The sequence below is a fragment of the Empidonax traillii genome, unplaced genomic scaffold (assembly GCF_003031625.1).
Source record: "Empidonax traillii isolate 1590-97213 ecotype Southwest subspecies unplaced genomic scaffold, ASM303162v1 scaffold1222:size288430, whole genome shotgun sequence".
Lineage (NCBI taxonomy): Eukaryota > Metazoa > Chordata > Aves > Passeriformes > Tyrannidae > Empidonax > Empidonax traillii.
Genome location: NW_020956415.1, coordinates 20,509 through 41,871, shown reverse-complemented (window position 1 = coordinate 41,871; position 21,363 = coordinate 20,509). Strand labels below are relative to the sequence as shown.

At 49.8% G+C, this 21,363-nt stretch overlaps 2 protein-coding genes across 2 annotated transcripts; both read left to right on the top strand.

Moving 5' to 3' along the window:
* The first annotated feature begins 725 nt into the window (after window positions 1–725).
* TOP2A (DNA topoisomerase II alpha) lies at window positions 726–18,071 on the top strand. Its single transcript, XM_027905939.1, has 35 exons — window positions 726–762; window positions 1,181–1,324; window positions 1,497–1,587; window positions 2,005–2,068; window positions 2,512–2,657; window positions 2,818–2,915; window positions 3,191–3,403; window positions 3,554–3,727; window positions 3,841–3,942; window positions 4,394–4,531; window positions 4,645–4,783; window positions 5,046–5,203; window positions 5,599–5,724; window positions 6,152–6,262; window positions 6,355–6,460; window positions 6,809–6,918; window positions 7,658–7,750; window positions 8,204–8,318; window positions 8,629–8,750; window positions 9,206–9,354; window positions 9,653–9,884; window positions 10,010–10,144; window positions 10,242–10,442; window positions 11,002–11,197; window positions 12,439–12,530; window positions 12,686–12,829; window positions 12,945–13,028; window positions 13,135–13,335; window positions 14,230–14,335; window positions 14,618–14,758; window positions 15,197–15,341; window positions 15,474–15,535; window positions 15,652–15,777; window positions 16,794–16,987; window positions 17,443–18,071. The coding sequence occupies exons 1-35, from the start codon at window positions 730–732 to the stop codon at window positions 17,578–17,580; spliced, it is 4,629 nt and encodes a 1,542-aa protein (XP_027761740.1). The 5' UTR covers window positions 726–729; the 3' UTR covers window positions 17,581–18,071.
* A 1,756-nt stretch (window positions 18,072–19,827) lies between these two features.
* Window positions 19,828–20,547, top strand: GJD3 (gap junction protein delta 3). Its single transcript, XM_027905945.1, has one exon. The coding sequence runs from the start codon at window positions 19,828–19,830 to the stop codon at window positions 20,545–20,547; it is 720 nt and encodes a 239-aa protein (XP_027761746.1).
* Window positions 20,548–21,363: the final 816 nt, after the last annotated feature.

Here is a 21,363-nt window from a genome sequence, read left to right as displayed (position 1 = left end):
GCCGCAGGGAGAGGCCAGGGGGACATGTGGCCACCTGGGAATGGGGAGAGGGGCTGGAGGAGGTGCTGGGAGTGGGCAGAAACTGGGAGGGGACACTGTGGGGAGAGGGATGGCACAGGGCTCCATGTCACTGAGGTCAGTGTTGTGTCCCCAGAAGCTGAGTGTATCCCATCCCTGTGCATCCCAAAGTGTCCACGGGACTGCCCAGCATATCCCAGTGACTCCTGGCGCGTCCCAGTGGGTCCCCAGGGCCTGTTCCCTGTATGCCAGCGATTCAACTCGCAGTGTGCCCCAGTGTATCCCCGAGGGTCCTTGGGGCTCGCCCAGCGTGTCCCGGGGTACCCCAGGACACCCCAAGCTCCCCCAGCGTATCCCAGTTCATCCCAGTCCATCCCAGTTTATCCCAGTCCGTCCCACCCCCAAAGCTAACGGCCCTCACTGTGCCCGCCCCCTCGCTCCTCTATTGGTCCGTCCCGCTGCCCGTCTCGCCGCTCTCCCTCCCGAGTGGCCGGTTTGAATCCTCGGAGCGGCCTCTGATTGGCCAGCGGGAAGGCGGGCCCTCCAGCCGTGTTCCCGCCCCCGCGCTGTGATTGGCGGCCCGCGGGACCCCCTCGGGCGGGGATTGGCGAAGCGTTTCGGCGGGACGAGCGGAGGTTTGAAGGGGTCGTTAGCGCCGCCATCGCCGCCTCAGCCTCTTCAGCCGCCGCCGCCACCGCTATCGCCACCGTCATGGAGATCGCGCAGCCCCTGTCGGCCCTCCGGGTGCGTCCGGCCTCGCTTCGCGACCCCCGACCCCGCGGGCCTTCGGGTTCCCTCGCCCTACCGTCCCCCTCGGTGTTCCGGGCTCCTCCGTAGCTCCCTCCGGACCACCTCAGAGTCTCCCCTCAGCCGCCCTCAGCTCTCCGCGGTCCCTCTCAGGGTCTCCCTGGGCCCCCTTAGGGTGATGCCGGGCCCTATCAAGGTCTTTCCCGGCCCTTCCAGCCGTCGCCGAACCCTCCTCAGGGTCTCACCGAGCCTTCTGCAACTCCTCCCCTCTCCCTCCGACCCCTGGGCTCCCTCAGGTTCTCCCCGAAAACCCCCTCAGGGTCTCCCCGAGCCCTCCGTTCCTCTGCGATTTCCCCCATCCCCGTTCTCTCGGGTCTCTCCCCCGGCCTGACCCCCTCGTTCCCCCCCTACACAGCCCGCGGACGAGAACGCCCGGCCGCACAAGGCCGATGGCCCCAAGAAGCTCTCGGTGGAGCACATCTACCAGAAGAAGACGCAGCTGGAGCACATCCTGCTCCGGCCGGACACCTACATCGGCTCCGTGGAGCAGGTCACCCAGGTAAGGGTGCTGAGCCCCCCCGAGCACCTCAGGGCAGGCGGAAGGTGTGGGGGGAGGCATTACAAAGCACGAAACTTCTACTTATCAGTCACAAAACATCTGCTTTACAAACGGGTGGCGCGGAAGGGAGGCTGTACCCTGGGCACTTAGCAAGTTCTTCCTTTTCTTCCAGCAAATGTGGGTTTTTGATGAAGACGCTGGCCTCAACTGCAGACAAGTGACCTTCGTGCCTGGCTTGTACAAAATCTTTGATGAGATTCTGGGTAAGGTGGCAGATCTCCCGAGTCAGTGAGTGGCATGTTATTAACGGGGGTTGAATGCCTACGAAACTGGATCTAAACAGAAGAACTTACCAAGAACTCATTAGCCCTACTTAATAGCAAGCCATTCATGGGAAACAAACAAAAAAACCAACCCAATTTCAAAAATCCAGTTACAAACCTGATTTCATTCAGCTCATGCCTCTGTTAACAGTTGGACTTGATGCCCTCACAGAGGTCTTTTCCAACCTGAATAATTCTGTGATAACTTGTAGAACTCCTCTTTGCAATTCACAAAACATTTTCATGCCAAGATGATTATTGGTGACATTGCATTGATTTTTGTGTTCACTCTACTGAAACAGTTCAGATTTCTGTCTCCACTGAGAATGTAATAAAGTAACAATATTCTCTTTCCAGTCAACGCCGCGGACAACAAGCAGAGGGATAAAAACATGTCGTGCATTAAAGTCACAATTGATGTGTAAGTTTTATTTCACTGTTGTTTGTTGCCTCCAGCTGTTCTGCAGAGCTGGGGTGGCACTGCAGGGGCTGATCTGAGTTACCCCAAATTTAATCCACTAGCTGTGAAAGCCTTTCTCTTTGCTCAGTCCCCTGGTCTCTCACAGAGGGCTGACAGGGCAAACGGCTGCTTTTTCGTTGCTGCTGTTTTCCATCTCTCCCTGCCTTTTTATCCTTACCGAGCACAGGCAGAGGGTTTTGTGTGTGTCCATTTCAGAGCAGATCTGGGGATTTCTGTGTTGCCTGTCCCCCCTCTGCTGGCAGCTGCTGCACTTGCTGAGCACAGATTTGCTCCCGATGAAATGGTGCCTTTCCCCAGAGCCTTTCTATCTCACAGCTCAGTCTTTTGCAGCCTTAAAAACACACTTTTTGTGTTTTATTGTTTGGGTTTTTTTTTCCCCCTAGAGAGAATAACACAATCAGTGTGTGGAATAACGGGAAAGGTATCCCAGTTGTTGAGCACAAAGTGGAGAAGGTCTATGTGCCTGCTCTGATTTTTGGACAGCTGCTGACATCCAGCAACTACGATGACAACGAGAAGAAAGTCACAGGTGGGGAAGGAATTGCATTACTGAGCTTGCAGAACGTTGTTGCTTGTTGACAGTTGCCTTTATATTGTGCTGAAGTGGCCAAACTCCTGTTAGTCTGGGATTCTTTTAGATAGTTTTGGGCAAAGACAGTAACACAAATCTGTGCTCCTTCTAATTGCAGGGGGGAGGAATGGTTATGGAGCCAAACTGTGCAACATATTCAGCACAAAATTCACTGTGGAAACTGGATGCCGTGAATACAAAAAGTTATTCAAGCAGGTAAGAGCACTTCTCATTTTCAGGTGAGACCCTCAGGTTTTGTTTCAAAAATCTAGGCACACCTTGCATTCAGTGCAGCATGTTTAGAGTAAATATAATATATAATTCAAAGGAACAATGAAAGTAGCAGACAGTATCAAAATCTAGTTTCCAGCCAGAGATTTTTGTTAAATTTGAAAGTATCTAAAACTCAAAACCAAGCTTACTGCTTTTAAAAACTACAGTAGTTATTTGTATGTGCTTGACTTGCAACTCACAAAAGCTCCTTTCCTCAGACCTGGACAGACAACATGGGAAAGGCTGGAGAAATGAAGCTGAAATACTTTGATGGAGATGATTACACCTGTGTCACTTTCCAACCTGATCTGTCCAAGTTCAAAATGACAGTTCTGGATAAGGACATCGTAGCACTGATGTCTCGAAGGGTCTATGATATTGCTGGGTCCACAAAGGATGTCAAAGTTTTCCTGAATGGACAGAGGCTGCCTGTAAGTGAGCATCGAAAAGAAACACAAACATCTGCATTTCTCATGCCATTTAAGCAGCGAGACTGTGCTGAAACTATTCCTGTCATCCATGTGCATTAAGTATTTATGGGAGCTGTTATCAACCAGTTGTCTGCTCTCACCCGTGTGCAGGTGAAAGGATTCCGCAGCTATGTGGACCTCTATCTGAAGGATAAGGTCGATGAAACTGGGAATGCACTTAAGGTTATCCACGAGGAAGTCAATTCCCGGTGGGAAGTGTGTTTGACTTTGAGTGAGAAAGGCTTCCAGCAAGTCAGCTTTGTCAACAGCATTGCCACCACAAAGGTAACCTCTCAGTGTGTTTAGTCAAACCAGTGGCAAATTCTTCAGCATTAATATTCTTGGCTATTTCTGAGCGTATGTATTCTTACCCTGAGTCCTTGTCCTGTTTCCCTTAGGGTGGCAGGCACGTTGATTACGTGGCTGACCAGATCGTGACCAAACTCATCGATGTTGTGAAAAAGAAGAACAAAAATGGAGTTGGGGTGAAGCCTTTCCAGGTACAACGTCAGAATTTCCCCAGTGGGAAACACAACTAACTCCAGCTTAATGCAGAACTGTGTTGATTTGATTAATAACACATTTCCACTGCACATCCACAGATTATAGAAGATATAAGATTGCTGATTATAGAAGTCTCACACTGTCCACTTTAAGCCAATTCTCTTTGCTTTGCCGATGTATTTTTTAATCACTCTTAAGTCAGTGTAGATGCACTAAAACCCAGTATCTGTTAGAAAACACCCATTTGGGCTGAGAGGTGCTAATTCCTTGAGATCCCAAATCGTTTGACATTGTTCATGAATATGTTCATTAACTGTCCAAAATTCTTTTAGAACATTTTGGAAGATTCCAAACCCTGCAGTGGTGTAACTGAGTCTTTCCTCACTGCGTGACCGATGGGTGAGCGGGGCCTGTACATTGTGTGACCCTTGTTGTATTTAACTACAGGTGAAGAACCACATGTGGATTTTCGTGAATGCCTTAATTGAAAACCCAACCTTTGACTCTCAGACTAAGGAGAACATGACTCTGCAGGCAAAGAGCTTTGGGTCCACCTGTAAACTGAGTGAAAAATTCATTAAGGGTGTAAGTACTGGCGTACCTGGACAACCAGGATGTCTATAAAACTTTGTAGCGAAAAATTCCATCGTTGTTGCGGCTTTTCCCACAGCTGTTTGGGCTTGGTTTCTGTATTGCAGGCAGTTGGCTGCGGCATTGTTGAAAGTATCTTGAACTGGGTAAAATTTAAAGCTCAGAGCCAACTGAACAAGAAATGTTGCGCTGTGAAACATTCCAAGATTAAGGGTGTCCCCAAGCTGGACGATGCCAACGATGCTGGTAAGTGCTTGACATCCTTTGTAACCAAGTCATTCGAAAACTTGTTTGTTAAATGAAAGATTTGTCCCCTAAGGAAAAGTGAGAAAACCTGTAATTATAGTTTTACCCCCATTTTATGGTCCTGTTTACTATGTTCATCCCCATTTCTGTGTGCAGTGCAACAAAACACGTGTTAGAAGATATTTATCATTCAGCTGTGAGTGTGCAGGCTTCAATTTCGCTTCTTAATTAGAAAACTGACTCCATTTTCTTCTTTTTTTAGGCAGCAAGAATTCTCTAGATTGTACGCTGATCCTGACTGAGGGAGATTCAGCCAAGACTCTGGCTGTCTCTGGACTGGGAGTGATTGGCAGAGACAAATATGGAGTGTTTCCTCTCCGTGGGAAAATGCTCAACGTCAGAGAAGCCTCTCATAAGCAGGTTGGGTGGAAAATGGTTACAGTTCCGTGTTGGAAGGTGTGGTGTGATTTGTGTAATGAGCTGGTGCAGCTGCACACCTGGAGCCCTGGAACTCCAAGGTGAAGCGTCCTAAACAAGGTGAGAGCCTGCTCTCACCTCAAGCCTGGTTAAGTGGCAATATTGATTAAGTCCTGTCTGATGTTTTGCCCGAGGGGATAATGTTTGTGTTGCGAACTGGAAAATGTTTGGAATGACCTGGAGTAATTTAACCACTAAAAGCAGTAAGTTTTTAAACAGCAAAAAACCACCAGTAATACAGAACTCGGCCAATGATTCACTTACGGATTATTTTATACTTTCTTGAGCTACATTTTGAGTCTGAAAGGCAAGTTTTTATTCTGCGTGATGTCTTTCAGATTATGGAAAACGCCGAAATCAACAACATCATCAAGATTGTGGGTTTGCAGTACAAAAAGAACTATGAAGATCAAGAATCTTTAAAGACTCTTCGCTATGGAAAGATCATGATCATGACAGATCAGGTTAGGTTCATTTAAATTGAAAGTTGGGAGTAGATAATAATTACATAAAATAAAGAGAAAAGAAGAATATCTTGCTTTTCTCCCACTGTTGCACCTAGTTCTCTGTGTTTGTTTCTTTTTCTCATTCTATATTTTAGTGGGTCATTTTAGCCACAAAACAAAAAAGTAGAGGGGGTACTAACATCACCAAACAGCTAAAGTCTGCTGATTCAAGGTCCTTGAGCAGTCCTTGACAGCTTTTTTCACCAAAAATCTACCCTTTTGTTTTCTCTCAATTTTCAGCAGTTAAACAGCACGTGGCCACCTTTTTAGAAGTGAGTTAATAGGGGTCAGTTAGGTGGAATTATAGGGCCATTTGCTATTAAGCCAACAATTGTCAATCCCACCATGCCCCCTGATAAAATATGGCTTTTCCTTTTTAATTCAGGATCAGGATGGATCACACATCAAAGGCTTGCTGATTAATTTCATCCATCACAACTGGCCATCTCTTATAAGACACAACTTTTTGGAAGAATTCATTACTCCCATCATAAAGGTGAGGCTTGGGGGATGATCAGGTGAATGAGTGAGGATTCGCTGCTCCAAATCTGCCTCTCATTTCACAGTTAAAATGTTTCTCTATCGCAGGCCTCTAAAAACAAAGAAGAAATTGCATTCTACAGCATTCCTGAGTTTGAAGAATGGAAAAGCAGTACACAGAACTACAACTCATGGAAAATCAAGTACTACAAAGGTTTGTAAACAATTAATATAGCGAAATTCAGTGGTCCAAGTCAGAGCATTGATTATTCCACTCAGTCCTGCTTTGCAGGAAGGTTTGGATCTCCTAAGATATTCCAATTACATTTCAGATATCTACCTGAGTTACAGACAAAATCCAAAAGTACAACGTGCCACTGCTCACTGAATTGTAATTCTTATGACTTTTGTGATACATCTCATTCTGAACTTTTCAGAAAGTCATCTTCACACTGTCCATTCATATGATACATCACAGAAACTGGGCAGAGCAAAATATCTCTTTGAACTGCAACTCAATTTAAGTAAAAAGTCGTTAGGATTAACTCTGCTGTCCCTGCAGGTTTGGGTACCAGCACATCGAAGGAGGCCAAAGAATACTTTGCAGATATGGCAAGACACCGAATTGGCTTCAAATATTCTGGCCCTGAAGATGATGCTGCGATCACCCTGGTAACTAACACTTGATTTAATTGCTGACTTACTACCTTTGGTATTTCACCTTGTGGAGTGCTCTGTATTTTCTCTTAAAATGCTCTTGGAGGCCCGTGGGCTGGAGACAATCTCTGTGTTACCAAGGCTACGGATTTAAGTCGAACCAGGAGCAGCAAATCTGCCCCCAGACCTAAGGCCAAGAGTAGCCTTTTAACGGTGGGCTTTAAATATAGCTCAGAACAAACTAATCACTACAAACCAATTGACATTTTCAGGCACAATAGTAAATATTTCTCGAACATTTTTCTGCGTGTTCTGCTGCAGTTTGCTCCAAGTTAGATCTCCCCTTTTCCCCCCCAGTGCAAAACAGTGGATTAAAACAGTCCTGGTTTCTGTGAACTTCACCTAAGGGAGCCCTTGACTCAAACATTCAGAGCTGTTAGGCAATGCCAAAAAATCGAGTTTTCCCCCCAAAATATTAATTTCTCCCCCCAGTCTGCTTTAGTTTTCTTCCGATATATCAAAACCCCACAAATTTAAAACTAACCGCTCTGTCTCCTACAAACTGGTGGAAATGATGCTCTTAATATGTTTAGCTACAGAAACCTTTTATTGCACTTCTTGAGCTCTTAAGCCAGCCTGTTTAGCACGTTATTCTCCTGGGCAAGCTCTTCCTTTCTTTTTCTCAACCGATCCAATAGCGCACAACCACGGAACGTTCTAGAATCGAGTTGCTTTTTCCTTTTGTAACACCCAGGCCTTCAGCAAGAAGAAGATAGAGGAGCGAAAGGAGTGGCTGACTAATTTCATGGAGGATAGGAGACAACGGAAGCTGCACGGTCTGCCAGAGGTAAAAGGTTTATGTTCACAAGGAAACTGGTTCCCAGTCCCTGCCTGGGGCTGTTCTCGGCTTCATCCCGGCACTGCACACGGCTCAGTCACTGAGTCAGGCCCGGATTAGAGGACGTTGAAAATGTGTCAGGCCTTTGCAGAGCAACTTCTTCTCTGCCCTTATCAGTGTAGCCTCATTGTCAATTATCCAGCGGGTAATTTCATTTTTAACTCTTATCTTTCAAATTACTCCATCCATAGGGAAACGGTAGCTCGAGCAGAACCAGATGAAGACTTTATTTCCCAAAATAATGGGCCTGCATCATGGCAAATGTTTGCCTTTGCCATGCAAGGAGTGTCAGCACTCGAGTTGTATTTAGCTGGTCTTACAAGAGCTCCCCTTTCGGTGAAACCAGCCAAGAGCAGATTAGGGCCTGTTAAATTAAGTCAATCTTCCACCTGATTTTCTTAGGAATATCTGTATGGGAAAAACACCAGTTACCTGACCTACAACGACTTCATCAACAAGGAGTTAGTGCTGTTCTCAAACTCGGATAATGAGAGATCAATCCCGTCACTGGTTGATGGTAAGTGATTTCAAGGTGGTGATTCTGCATAATAAACCCATTTATAAGTTAATAAATGAGCGTTTGATGTCCTATCAGACTCAGGGAACCCCCTGAGTTTTCAGGATCAGTGCCCTGAAGCCTGTTTTCTGCTGTCCAAGCTTTTTTCAACTTTGGATTAGATGCCTTGTCCATTTTGTAGTATATTACTGCAAGCACCTTACTCACCTGGAGCAGGTTCTCCAGGTGGCTAAGTAGTCTCTAGAGAGCAGAAGCCAAGTGAAACACATCACATATTTCTAACCACGAGGTCTATTCTTTTTTTACACAGGTTTGAAGCCGGGTCAGAGGAAGGTTTTATTCACCTGTTTCAAGCGAAACGATAAGCGGGAGGTGAAGGTGGCTCAGCTGGCTGGTTCCGTGGCTGAGATGTCCTCATACCATCACGGTGAGGTAAGGACCTGCCTGGGCCTGCAAAACGCTTCAGAACGAAACACAAAAAGCCCTTCTGTTGGCGTGACAGTGGCGACGCCTCTAAAGCAGAGTTGGGTGGTTTGAGTGTGAGCACCAAGTCGAAGTGGCTGTTTAAGCTGCTCTTAATGCTCCAAAATTAATTTAATCGGAGGCTGGTCGCTCTGCCTCGATTTCATGGGAGCGCAGTTCGTTCCAAAAGTAGAACAGGAAAAACCCACTTTTTTTGGGGGATGGATCTGGGCAGAAGTTAATAACCCTTCTGCCTGGGCCAGGAGAAGTTAAACACTAAAACAAGGTTCCCTGTGGAGACCAGCAGAATCTTCCACTGGAGGTTTCAGAGCAGGTAGACAGCAGTAGAGCCGTGGGTCACTAGGACATTGCTAGTGGCCCTGGAGCATTCTGGATGCTCAACTTTGCACTTTACTTCGTTTCAGGCCGCCCTGATGATGACCATCATTAACTTGGCTCAGAACTTTGTGGGCAGCAACAACCTCAACCTGCTGCAGCCCATCGGTCAGTTTGGCACACGGCTGCACGGGGGGAAGGACTCTGCCAGCCCTCGATACATCTTCACCATGCTCAGGTCAGCATCACGGAGTTCTTACTGTCTGAAAGATTCTTAGCAGGACCCAATTTTACAGCAGTTACACTGAAAAATGAGTTGACTTTTTTCCCTTTAAAACTTTGGGCTGCTTTGCGTGCCCAGAGTAGCAGCGATTGAAGTGAGATCTGGGTGCTAGATTCGGGTATGGAAGCTTGGTTAGCAGAGCAGAGAATATGGAAATGGAAGCAGAAACAAAAAGAATTCAGGAAGTTTCTTTTTACGTGGTGGTTGTGTTCTGTAACGAGAACTTGGACTTGAATTCCCTTCTCCACTGCAGTCCCCTGGCACGGCGGGTGTTCCCACCCATGGACGACAACATCCTGAGGTTTCTCTATGATGACAACCAGCGTGTGGAGCCAGAGTGGTACATGCCCATCATCCCAATGGTGCTGGTCAACGGGGCTGAAGGGATTGGTACTGGCTGGGCCTGTAAGATCCCCAACTTCGATATCAGGGAAGTTGTGAATAATATCCGTCGGCTGATGGATGGAGAGGAGCCACTGCCAATGGTAAATAACGTAATTAAAAAGCAACGGGTCTCATTGCTTTATCAAGATCATACTGAGCATTTGGTGGGAATGCTTGAAAACAGAGGCATCCACACAAAGCTGAATCCAGTGTTTGTTCTGCTCAGCTTCCCAGTTACAAGAACTTCAAAGGCACCATAGACGAGCTGGGGCCTAACCAGTACGTGATTAGTGGTGAAGTGTCCATCCTTGATTCTACAACCATCGAGATCACTGAGCTGCCTGTCAGAACATGGACACAGGTAAGAGACAGGGAATTTGCCCTGGGAATGTATAGTTTGCCCCGTAAAGCAACAAGGGGTTAGTGGGGTTTGGGTCTGACTTTGTGCCTCTTCTCAGACTTACAAAGAGCAGGTTCTGGAGCCGATGTTGAATGGGACGGAGAAGACCCCCCCTCTAATCACAGACTATAAAGAATATCACACAGACACCACGGTGAAGTTCGTCGTGAAGATGACTGAGGAAAAACTAGCAGAGGCCGAAGCTGTGGGGCTGCATAAGGTCTTCAAACTCCAGACAAGTTTAACATGCAATTCCATGGTATGTGACAGATTTTGCTGAAGGAATTTCTTGGTTTAGCTCAGACTCTGTGGACAGCTGCAGTCGTTGCGTGGAACAAAAATCCTCTTTGGCAGTAACCTATTCACTTCGATTTTTCTGCTGTTACTGGTTTTAAATCAGCTTTCAAAGGTCAAGAGCCTGGCTTGGGCGTGGACCCGGAGTGGATGGTTTGCCTGAAGGAGGCAAAGTGATCTGAAATCACAGTTTGCAGAGCTCTTTTGAGCCAGCAGCACGGTCACTGAGCGTCTGGCTCCTGACAATGTGTGAAGCTGGATGCAAGATGTTAGTCCTGCACAGAGCCTTAAGATTAAAGTAACCTTAAGAACCCTGCTGTGGGTATTCAAGAACGCTGAAATTCTAAAATTGTCTCTACCACTGTGCTAACCAACTGAAGTAGTTTCTAGAGTAACACTGAGGTTTGATGATTTGTCAGTTAATTATTCAGTGATACCGTCACACCTGTGTTAAGAGTTAATTTTCAGCGGGTTTGGAATCAGTTTTATCATCATAACGCCCGTGTTCCCTCGTTCTCCTGCAGGTTCTCTTTGACCATGTCGGCTTTCTCAAGAAGTACGACTCTCCCCAGGACATCCTTAAGGAATTCTTTGAACTCAGGCTCCGATACTACGGTTTGAGGAAGGAATGGCTTATTGGGATGCTGGGTGCTGAGTCTGCGAAGCTGAGCAACCAGGCTCGCTTCATCCTGGAGAAAATAGACGGCAAAATCGTGATCGGTGGGTGTTGTTCTTGGTGACTGGGATTGAGAACTGGGTGCCCCCTTGAGCTCTGTCAGCACCTCCTTGGCCTCAGGTCTGGCTCTTACAAACCACACCAGAGCTTATCTCTGTTCCAGTGACAGGCAAGAGGAAAATGCTTCCCAGAGTATCCTTGGTCTGGGTATTATACACACATTAATGACAACGGGAGACTCACGCAGCTTTGCTGCTCCGTGTGTGACAGTTTTGTGAGAGCAGAATTTTTTTAATATTTTAGCAATAATTTCTGCCTATTTCTGACTCAGTAGCAGTAAGAGTTAGTTATGTATGGTGTTAGAAAGGGGCAGTGTTTGCTTTGAAATGCGTTCTTAAGAACCCATATCTATCTCCATTATCTTTGTGAGCCCTTGCAAAAATACTCCAAATCGTGTTCTCAGCGGACTTGGGCGTTCAGAGTTAGAAGGTACCCAAGTAGCAGCATCTGAGAATCATGAGCTAGAAAAAGAAGCAGACCTTTGTTCCCAGCGTTCACATTCTGCAATCCACTTTTTCCCCCCCCCCCCGGTGTAAAAAAGACGGGCTGTGTTTCGCCGCCTTCGCGGAGGATGCGGCCAGACAACGTGTCATGAGATGCTTTGTGGTTTGTGTCTGAAGGCAGCCCAGTAATCCCGGCAGTCGAGCCTGTCTGACTGAGCTCAGGAAGAGAAATAATTCCCTTGAAATGCATTTTCTTGGCTTTTTCTAATAAGTAGTTCCAAGGCTGCCAGAGCTGGTTTCATTTGTGTTTTGTGTCTTGTGGTTGATTGCTTCTGATACCTTAAAAAAGGAGCAAATTCCAGCTGAAGCATTTCCAGTGGTTGGGCACTTGTAGCATAAATTTCCCAGGTGATGTCTAATGAGGTGCAAGCTATACCAAGCTACCAGGGCTTTTTTTTCTACACCTGCCTGATGTCATGAAACCTGTTTTATACCATCACACCTTTTTTCCAAGTTCAAAAACTACTTAAAGCAGGGGAAATGCTTATAAGGAAACAAAGAAAAATATTTGCAGTGCTCTGGCAGGTACAGGACCAATGCTCCCCTGACAAATCACCTCTGAAGCAGGAGCTTTTCAGGTGTTATTCAGGCTCTTCCACATGTCCCAGCTGTGATGAGGAAAGGCTGGTTTGGAGTCTTGTAGGATGCAGGGACCCAAACCTAAAGCTCATCTGTCTCTCCTGACAGCGAGTGAGTGACAATCCTGAAATGTCTGTTTGCAGAAAACAAACCCAAGAAAGAGCTGATTCAAGTTCTTATCCAGAGGGGCTACGAGTCTGATCCGGTGAAGGCTTGGAAGGAATCTCAAAACACGGTAATGCCTCAGTCATCCTCAGTGCACCCCAACTGGCTCTGAGGCTTCAGAATCCATACAGAGGCCTAAGGTCCTTTTCTGTCTGCAGGATTCAATAGCCCTACCCTCGTGTGTCAGGGTATTTGTTGACAATATTTGTTCAAATCCACGTTCAGGAAGAAGAGGAGGAGGAGGAGGAAGAGAGTGACAAAGAATCAGCTGCAGCTTCTGGCCCAGACTTCAACTACCTGCTGAGCATGCCCCTGTGGTATCTGACCAAGGAGAAGAAAGATGAGCTCTGCAAGCAGAGGGATAACAAAGTATGTGCCTTCCTTGCTTATTAATACATATACATATAATGTGTTGTATATCTATTTTTTTGGGGTGGTGGATTGAAATATGTGACTGATGATTATCATTCGTGATCCCCTTTAGCAAAAGGAGCTGGAAAACCTTAAGCGCAAGAGTCCCTCTGACCTGTGGAAGGAAGACCTTGCTGCCTTCATTGAGGAACTCGATGTATGTCAATGCTCAGTGCAGATGACCCGCTCCCTCATCTTATCCACCAGCTCCTTATTGACTTTGGGGGGGGTGGGGTTGTGTTATTTTGTGCTCCCCTCTGCAGGCAGTGGAGGCCAAGCAAGCGCAGGATGAGATGGCAGGGATTGCTGGCAAACCTCTGAAGGTGAAAGGAGGGAAAACCAAGGTGAAGAAGGCCCAGCTGCCAGAAGTGATGCCGTCCCCTCACGGCATCAGGGTTGTTCCTCGGATCACTGCCGAGATGAAGGCAGAGGCAGAGAAGAAGAAAACTAAGAAGAAGATAAAGGTACAAAAGAACATTCCAAATGCTCAGTCTTTCTTTATATTTTCTTCAATACAATCCTAAAGGAATGCAAGTCCCTTGTTAGCTGGATTTGTCCTGCTGAAGCAGCTGTTCAAGGAGAGGGACAGAACCTTAGGACTTGGGGAGCACTGGGAAAGGGGGTGTCAGTCTAAAGGAGAACGTATCAGGAGGTGGCTTAGAGGGAAATCTGACCCATCAGTGTCGGGTGGGTTTGTAGCTCAGAAAGGGAGAGGCAGATGCAAACATGGTTGTTCCAGGTATCTTGGGAATTTGTTAAACCCTTTAGCACGCAGAAAGTACAGCCAGTAAATTCTCTTCTCTAGAGCAGCCTTTGCATTCCCAGCAATGCTTTCAGACGCTTAATGCCATCATTGTTCTCCATATCAAGGAGATGAAGAAGACTGAACTCTTTTTATAGAACTAGTTGAAATTGTGCCGTTCAGCCATTTCCAGCAGAGAAAACTAAACCACCCCCCTCACCTGTTTGGCCCTGGAAACCTTTCCTCCACATGGTTCCACCCCACAGTTTTTCCAAATAACTTTCACTGTTGTTTTTATCCCACCCTGTCCAGTCCTGCATCCTCATCTTCCCCCAGGGCCGTTCCAGTGGCAGGACCGGAGCGCTCAGGAGTGGGGCCAGAGTTCCTGTTTTTGTTCACGTTGGGTTTTGCTTTTTTAATCACCTGATGCGGGGACAGATTCCTGTCTGATTTGCAGATCCTGTCTGTAATCAGTTCTACACACACTTTGTTTCACAGACTCAGGTTTCTTGTATCACTAACTTTTACAAGTCTAAAATAAGCAGCTCCTTCCTCCCATCACCCCACGTGCCTCCTCTCCGGGAGCTGACTCACTGTTTGGTATCTGCATCTGCAGAGTGAAAAATCTGAATTTGATGAGAATCAGGATGAAAACACATCCGGAGAGAAGGAGCCTTCAGGCCTGAAGCAGAGATTAGCACAGAAGGTGAAGACTGAGCCAGGTAAATCCTTTGATGTCATTCCCTCAGCAGAAGGGGAGGGGAAGGATTGTCAATTTGGTTACCTTGACCTCTCCCTGAAGGTGGTGAGCAACACCTGGAATCAGGAGTTTTGGGAAAACTAGGGGAGAAAGAGACTGGATAACAGTCAAGTGGGATAGATTCCTATTTCTCTTTAAGCCACAATCCTCTGGATTTAGTGTATTTCTAAGCTGAGCTTGAACTGCTGATCCTGAAGCACACAGGGAAGTTTGCTGGCTCATCCTGCCTCCCGCTATTTTTCAGGAGCTAAGAGACAGGCCACTCTACCCTTCAAACCAATAAAGAAAACCAAGAAACGAAACCCTTGGTCTGACTCAGGGTCTGATTCAGAGTCTGATTTCGAAGCACCTTCTCAAAGGGAGCGAGTGGTTCGTCAGGCAGCAGGTGAGTGAGGACACGGCTGCAGAGAGGGATAATCTGTGGAGGAGAAAATGGAACAGACTATTTAGGGAGCTCCCAGAGCCTCGGATCACATTCAGAAATCATTTTTAAAAGGCTTCTTTATTTTACTGTCTAAAACAAATATTTCTACCATTTGTACACATATTCGAGGAAAAGCAGAAATGGGCATCTAGAGCAATATGGTTATTTGGTTTAATTACTCAACTGTCTTGGCAAATTAAACGTGTTGTGGGTGAGGCTGGAAGACTCCAAATGACAGAACACACTTGTCATTTGGAGTCTTCTCCCTGGCAGTCTCAGCATCTGCTTGTTTTTATTCAGATCTTTATTTTTTAATAACTACAGCTAAAATATTGAAAAAGAAAACTGAACTGCATGTTGCCAAATGTGTAAAATAACACTTCTGTGTCCCTCCATCAGCCAAAGCCAAGACCATGGTCATTTCGGACTCAAATTCCTCCAGCTCTGATGAGGAGCCTGAGTTCCAGGGTGACAGTGGAAGCAGCTCTGAATCGGATACAAACTCCAAGGAAAAGCTTCCTCCCAAGCCCAGAGCTGCTCCCAAGTGAGTATTTCTCTGTAGCCACTGAAGATTAGCTGTGCTTAACGCTACACACAAATTCATAGCTCTGTTTCTTTTCAGTGCACCTATTTAGTGCATCATAAATTGAAAAAATACTTGGGTTTTGTTTTCCAGGGAAAACACTGAAAAAACAGTGAAAGCTCCCAAGAAAAAGGCGGAGCCAAGTGCTGTCCCCGGTGAGTGCGATACCTCTGAACCTGTGGATTGTCCTAAAACCCCTTGGGAGGGCACAGGGCAGAGCAGGGGGGACAGTTTGGGTGATTCAGACTGACTTTGTGCTCCCTGTTTCCAGTTCAAGTCCAAGATGTCGCTGATGACAACGTGGGCCAGGCTCCCGCTGCTCCCTCTGTCCCAGTGCCGGGCCCCAAGGCCGGGCCCAAAAAACCTGCTGCAGCCAAGAAGGCCGGAGCCACCAAGGGTAAGGGGCAAGCTCAGCAACATCATTTCTGGAGCACAATTACAATTCCTGCGGGAAACGATCCGAGCGATTTCGCTCGGCGCTCCAGGGCCTGAGCAACTGGAGTTTTCATTTCAGCAAAGATCTGAGGTTTGTGGCAGAGGTTCTCTGGTTGTTGTCATGTTTAAGAGGTCTGTTTCCAAACATATCATGTTCTAGTTCATGCTGGACATGTTTGGAGGGAGGGAGTCTTAGTTTGGGAACAGGAAAAGTGAATGCTTCCTACAGGGCTATGTAATACTTGGCAGGAATGATCCGGGTGGAATTTGTGTCTTGCAGTCTATGTCTTACTTTGTGTCTTTTTGGGAAGAAAGCGGCCTGGGAGCTTCCCAAGAGGCAGGAAAGCTTTTTGAGGTACTTTGATGTATCCAGTGCTGTCTCCACCTCGTCCATCTCTGGCATTTGACTTGGTTTTTTTTTTAAACTCAACTGCCCAAACTTTGTCAGATTTTGACGCTGTTTTGCATATTCCAAGTGGAATCAACTGGGTGGTGATCCCAGCAGGAAAATAGCGTGTTACTCCCACTCCTAAGCTGAGAAAGCCTGTTATCCCTCAGAAATGAGCTGAACTGGGAGATGTGCTTCAAGATGCTCTTAAAAAAATGTCAAAGTATAGGTAAGAAAGGATCCCCAAGTGAGTGTTTGGGAAAATTCCTTCCTCCCTGTGCGGGACTTTGAAGGTCTGAGATGGACTGCGGATCCTTGAGAGTCCAGAACTTTTCAGTCTGAAATAGTCTGTAAATTGCTTCGGGGACCTTTTAATTCGATCCTCTAAACGTTAGTGGGACTGAGCAGATAAACAACCTCATTCCTCACCATCCGGGGAAGAGAGATCTTTCTAGAAACCCCGGCTTCAAACGGAGCCGGCCTGCGCGCTGACCCCTCGGCAGCGCCGAGCCTGTTTGTGTTGGAAGTAATTCCCAAGCTGGGAAGGAGAGAGGAGCGGAGCGGGGATTTAACGCCGCGTTCTGTTCCAGAGAACCAGCCCTCCATCATGGACATCCTGGCCAAGAAAAAGGCTGCGCCCAAGCCAGCGGCGAAGGAGGGACCCCCGCGCGCCAAGGGCGACGACGCCAAGGGGAGGAAGGTCCTGAAGAGGCAGCCGAGCTCCTTGGATTCGGATTCCGAGTCGGATCTGGGCTCGAAGCCTTCCAAATCCGTGGCGTCAAAGGTTTGTGCCCTGCGCCTGTCAGTGCCAGGGGATCCACAGGGAGCGGGGTCGGTTCTGGCAGGGAAAGCCGGTGGAGGTTGAGCCTCTACCTGCCTGTGGGGAACAGGGTGGGCACAGAGTCATGGAATCTCCTGAGCTGGAAGGGACCCACAAGGATCATTAAATCTGACTCCTGGCCCTGCCCAGGACACCCCAACGATCCCACTCCTGTCCCTGAGAGCATTGCCCAAACCCTCCTGGAGCTCTGGCAGCCTTGGGGCCGTGCCCACTGCCCTGGGGAGCCTGGTCAGTGCCAACCACCCTCTGGGGGAAGAACCTTTCCCTAATAAGGGCCAGACCCCCTGGATCCACCCCCTGAAACACCCACTGTGCCCGTGGCACAGCGGGCGTGTGATGCTCGCTGTTGTTCCCTGGGGATGCTCGGATCCATGACTCCTTCCCTGCTTTCCCTGCAGAAATCCAAGCTGCAGGACGACACCTTCACCGTTGAGCCCGGTGCCAACAGCCCCGTAGTCCAACCCCGGGCCAGGCCTGGCCGTGCCAAAAAGCCCGTCCAGTACCTGGAGTCGTCCTCGGAGGATGACATGTTTTGAGGTTTTAGGACAATTTTAAACTCCTGACCCACAAAGAGCTTCAGCAGAGCTCTGGAGCCCTCAACCAGCGACCATCTCAGCCTAGGAAATCATCTCCAAATACAAGCCACTCCACAAATGTTCATTGCAGGTGAACACAGCTCGTTTTTTCTTGGGTTTGAGTATTTTAGATTTGTTGAAACAAGAACATCCCTTTTTTTTTGTGAACGCTGGAGCCTCATGCCCAGCGAGTGCTGCCCCACTTCCCTATTCCCTGTTATTTGACACTTTGTGGTCATTTTAGTGTTGAAGTTGACTTCAGAACATACCAAAATTTTTAAAATTGATGCAGCCCTCATGAAATATCTTAGAATATTAAATTATTCAGACTTTTAACTCCATCACCCTACACAGGTGAGCTGGAGCCATTTTTCCAGCACTTCTCCATGTAAATATTTTCTGTGTTTTTTCTTTGTTGTCCTGAGTTTGTCTTTTTTCTTATTTGTTGAATAAAAGTGTTTGTACTGATTTTCTTCACTGAATTTGGGTGTTTGTTTTTAGGAAAAATAATCACTGCAGAGCTTTTGCTAAGCCCTCCCCCCCTGCCATAGCAGAGGGTTTGGCACAAGCTCTGGGGGTGTTGGGCTGGTTGGCCACTTCCCCACTGGTTGTGGCCACTGTGGCTCCACAGCCAAATTCCTGTGAACACCCCTGTGGTCCCCAGCACGGGAGGAGCTGCTGGCCCAGAGAAGCTGTGGCTGCCCCATCCCTGCAAGTGTCCAAGGCCAGGTTGGACGGGGCTTGGAGCAACCTGGGATAGTGGAAGGTGTCGCTGCCCATGGCAGGGAGTTGGACTGGATGGGCTTTAAGGTCCCTTCCAACCCAAACCACTCCATGATTCCATGAAGCCCCGGGGCCCCCCGCACTATCGGTGCTTTGCTGGAACCCAGTCAAGTGTGGAAAGCACTGTCAGATTTTCCACTGGCTCTGGAGAGCGTCTCCGGCGCGTCCCCTCCGAGGGCTGGGCTATTTACGGCTCCTCTGCTGCAGAACCACTGTCACAACCCCTGACGAGGCCACCGGTGGGTTGTGGGGCTGCCCCTGGAACCCCAGCACCACCCAGATGTGGATGGGAGAGCTCTGGGAATACACAGAGTGTCCCACAGTGTGCGTATCAGGGGTTTCCTCATCCCAAAATCTCCTCGGATGGGATGTTGGAGATGCTGCTGGATGGGAACTGAGCTGTGGGATGTCCAGGCACTGTGACCCACCAGGGGCACTGCACGTCCCTGAGGGGCAAACGGGCTCTGAGGGTGACCCACATTGTCCAGGCTCTGCTCCTGCTACTGGAAAGGGGAATTGAGGCGCTGGCAAAGGCAGGGAGGGGCTGGTGGGACCCCAACCATGCCATGGAGGTTTCCTGCAGGGATCACACGTGCCAGAGCCATGGGAATATCCATGGACCCCCTGACGACCTGGGCACAGTGTCCTGGCTAAGAGAGGGCCAGCGCCAGCCACGAACATCCCCTGGGTGCCACGGGGCACAACCCAGCCCCTGGCAGGAGCTGTGCCACCAGGAATGGATGCACCCAGGCTCTGACGTGTCCAGGGGGCAATGCCAGTGCTGGGGGAGCCTTTTGGGGGCTGAGTGCTGTGTCTTGGGGACCTGAGGCCCTGCAGGTTGGGGACACCAAGGTTTGGGGACATCTCTGCACTGAGGGAGCCACTGCCAGTGGGAGTCCCAGCCCTGGGCAGGGGCAGAGTTTGTCCTTGAGCCCCCCCACCACCCCCGGCAGTTCCAAGCCCTTCCCTCCCCTCCGGGCGCCCCCGTGGCTGTTCTGTCCCTTTAAAAGGACTCCAGGCGTGGCTGTGGGACCGTTATCCCAGCCCAGCTGGACAAGGGACCGGACAGTCCCGGACAGCCCTGGACAGCCGCCACCAGCCGCGCTGGCACACCGTGGACCGCAGCCTGCGCAGGTACCTGGGCAAAAGGGGGGCTCCAGGGATTCGGGGAGACAAGGGATGCGGAATGTGCTGGTCTTGCTCCAGTTGGTGCCCTTGGACCCATCCCAGGGGAGGGAATTCTAGGCGCTGGGGACACTCATGACAGGGCTGAGCTGGGCTGGCACCCTCCTGCGAGCGGGGACATCGTGGCGCGTTCAGGAATGGCGGGAAGATGGAGAGCTGGCGGGGCCGTGCTGCCACCGGGGTCTGACCTCGCGGGCACGGCGTCCCCCCCAGCGCTGACCCCGCTCCCACAGCGCGGCCATGGGCGAGTGGGGCTTCCTGAGCTCCCTGCTGGACGCCGTGCAGGAGCACTCGCCCATGGTGGGCCGGTTCTGGCTGGTGGTGATGCTCCTCTTCCGCATCCTGGTCCTGGCCACGGTGGGCAGCGACGTCTTCGAGGATGAGCAGGAGGAGTTCGTGTGTAACACGCAGCAGCCGGGCTGCAAACCCGTGTGCTACGACGCCGCCTTCCCCATCTCCCACTATCGCTTCCTCGTCTTCCACGTCGTCGTGCTCTCGGCGCCCGCCGCCCTCTTCGTCATCTTCGCCGTGCACCAGGCGGCCAAGCCGGGCCACGGGGGGGCCCCCGGCCAGCGCGCCCACCGCCTGCAGCCCTTCTACGTGGGCAGCGTGGTGGCCCGGATCGCCGCCGAGCTGGGCTTCCTGCTGGGCCAGGCCCTGCTCTACGGCTTCAGGGTGCAGCCGCTCTTCGTGTGCCGCCGCCGGCCCTGCCCGCACCGCGTCGACTGCTTCGTGTCCCGCCCCACCGAGAAAACCGTCTTCATCCACTTCTACTTCGTGGTGGGGCTGGTCTCGGCCCTGCTCAGCCTGGCCGAGCTCGCCCACCTCCTGCGCAAGGGCCCCCCGGCGCGGCCTGGCTGCTGCCCCCGGCCACAGGAGAGGGGCCCGGCGCCCGGGCAGCCGGCGGGGGCTGTGGAGGAGAAGTGCTGTGTCCCCCCACGGGGAGACCTCACCGTGTAACCGGGCATGGGCTGCCACTGCTGCCACGAGCTGTGGCTGTTCTCAGCCTGGCCGGACGAGGAAAGCCAGACCAGGCCGTGCCCCGGTGTCCCCAGTGCCCCCTGGTTCCTGTTATGGGCTGTGTGGGCCTCACCCGGCAGCTGCTGGAAAAAAAATATGGACAAAAGGAAGATAAACAGGTCCCATCCCTGTGCAGTGGCAGGGATGTGCCTTCCCACCCTGTCTGCCCTCAACTCGGCACGAGGGGCCAAGGGCTGTCCCCACACCCCCTGCTGGGGATGTCACAAATGCTCTGGGGCTGGCCCTGGGCATTGGGAGACACAACTCTGGTATCAGGATTGGGAAGGGCAGAGCTTTTGGGATGCTGGGGTGACCCCAAAAGGTTTTGTCCCAGCCCAGCCTCCAGGTATGGTCAGAACCAGGAGAGCAAATGAGGGGTCCTGGGGTACTCTTCTGCAGCAAAGAATCCCCTCTCCAGCAGGACTCGGGATGCCACAGCCTGACCATCTCCCCAACCCCTGCAACCCAACCTCCCCCAGTACCCCACAACAAGAACGAGCCAGGCACTAGAATAAATAAACTTTATTCTGGAGCCAGCCCCCACCCCGTCCCCCCTCCCTCCCATCCTCCCCGTGCCGGCAGGGCCGGGCCCCCCCTCCCCACGAGGTCGGGGCTGGCACCACCATGTGCCCCCCCACAGCCCCCTCCCCGCCTGGGGGGGGCCGGGGCAGGGCCCGCCCAGTGCCCCCCGACTCTAAATCCACTAAAATCTCAACAACAACAAAAAAAAAAAATTTAATAATAATAAACCGTGTG

Bases quoted from the DNA above. Each gene is read 5' to 3' on its own strand.
- TOP2A (XM_027905939.1), top strand. From the start codon at position 730: ATGGAGATCGCGCAGCCCCTGTCGGCCCTCCGG. The intron at 9,885-10,009 runs GTAAATAACGTA...TGTTCTGCTCAG, and splicing joins GAGAGGAGCCACTGCCAATG to CTTCCCAGTTACAAGAACTT. The intron at 16,988-17,442 runs GTTTGTGCCCTG...CTTTCCCTGCAG, and splicing joins CCAAATCCGTGGCGTCAAAG to AAATCCAAGCTGCAGGACGA.
- GJD3 (XM_027905945.1), top strand. From the start codon at position 19,828: ATGGGCGAGTGGGGCTTCCTGAGCTCCCTGCTGGACGCCGTGCAGGAG.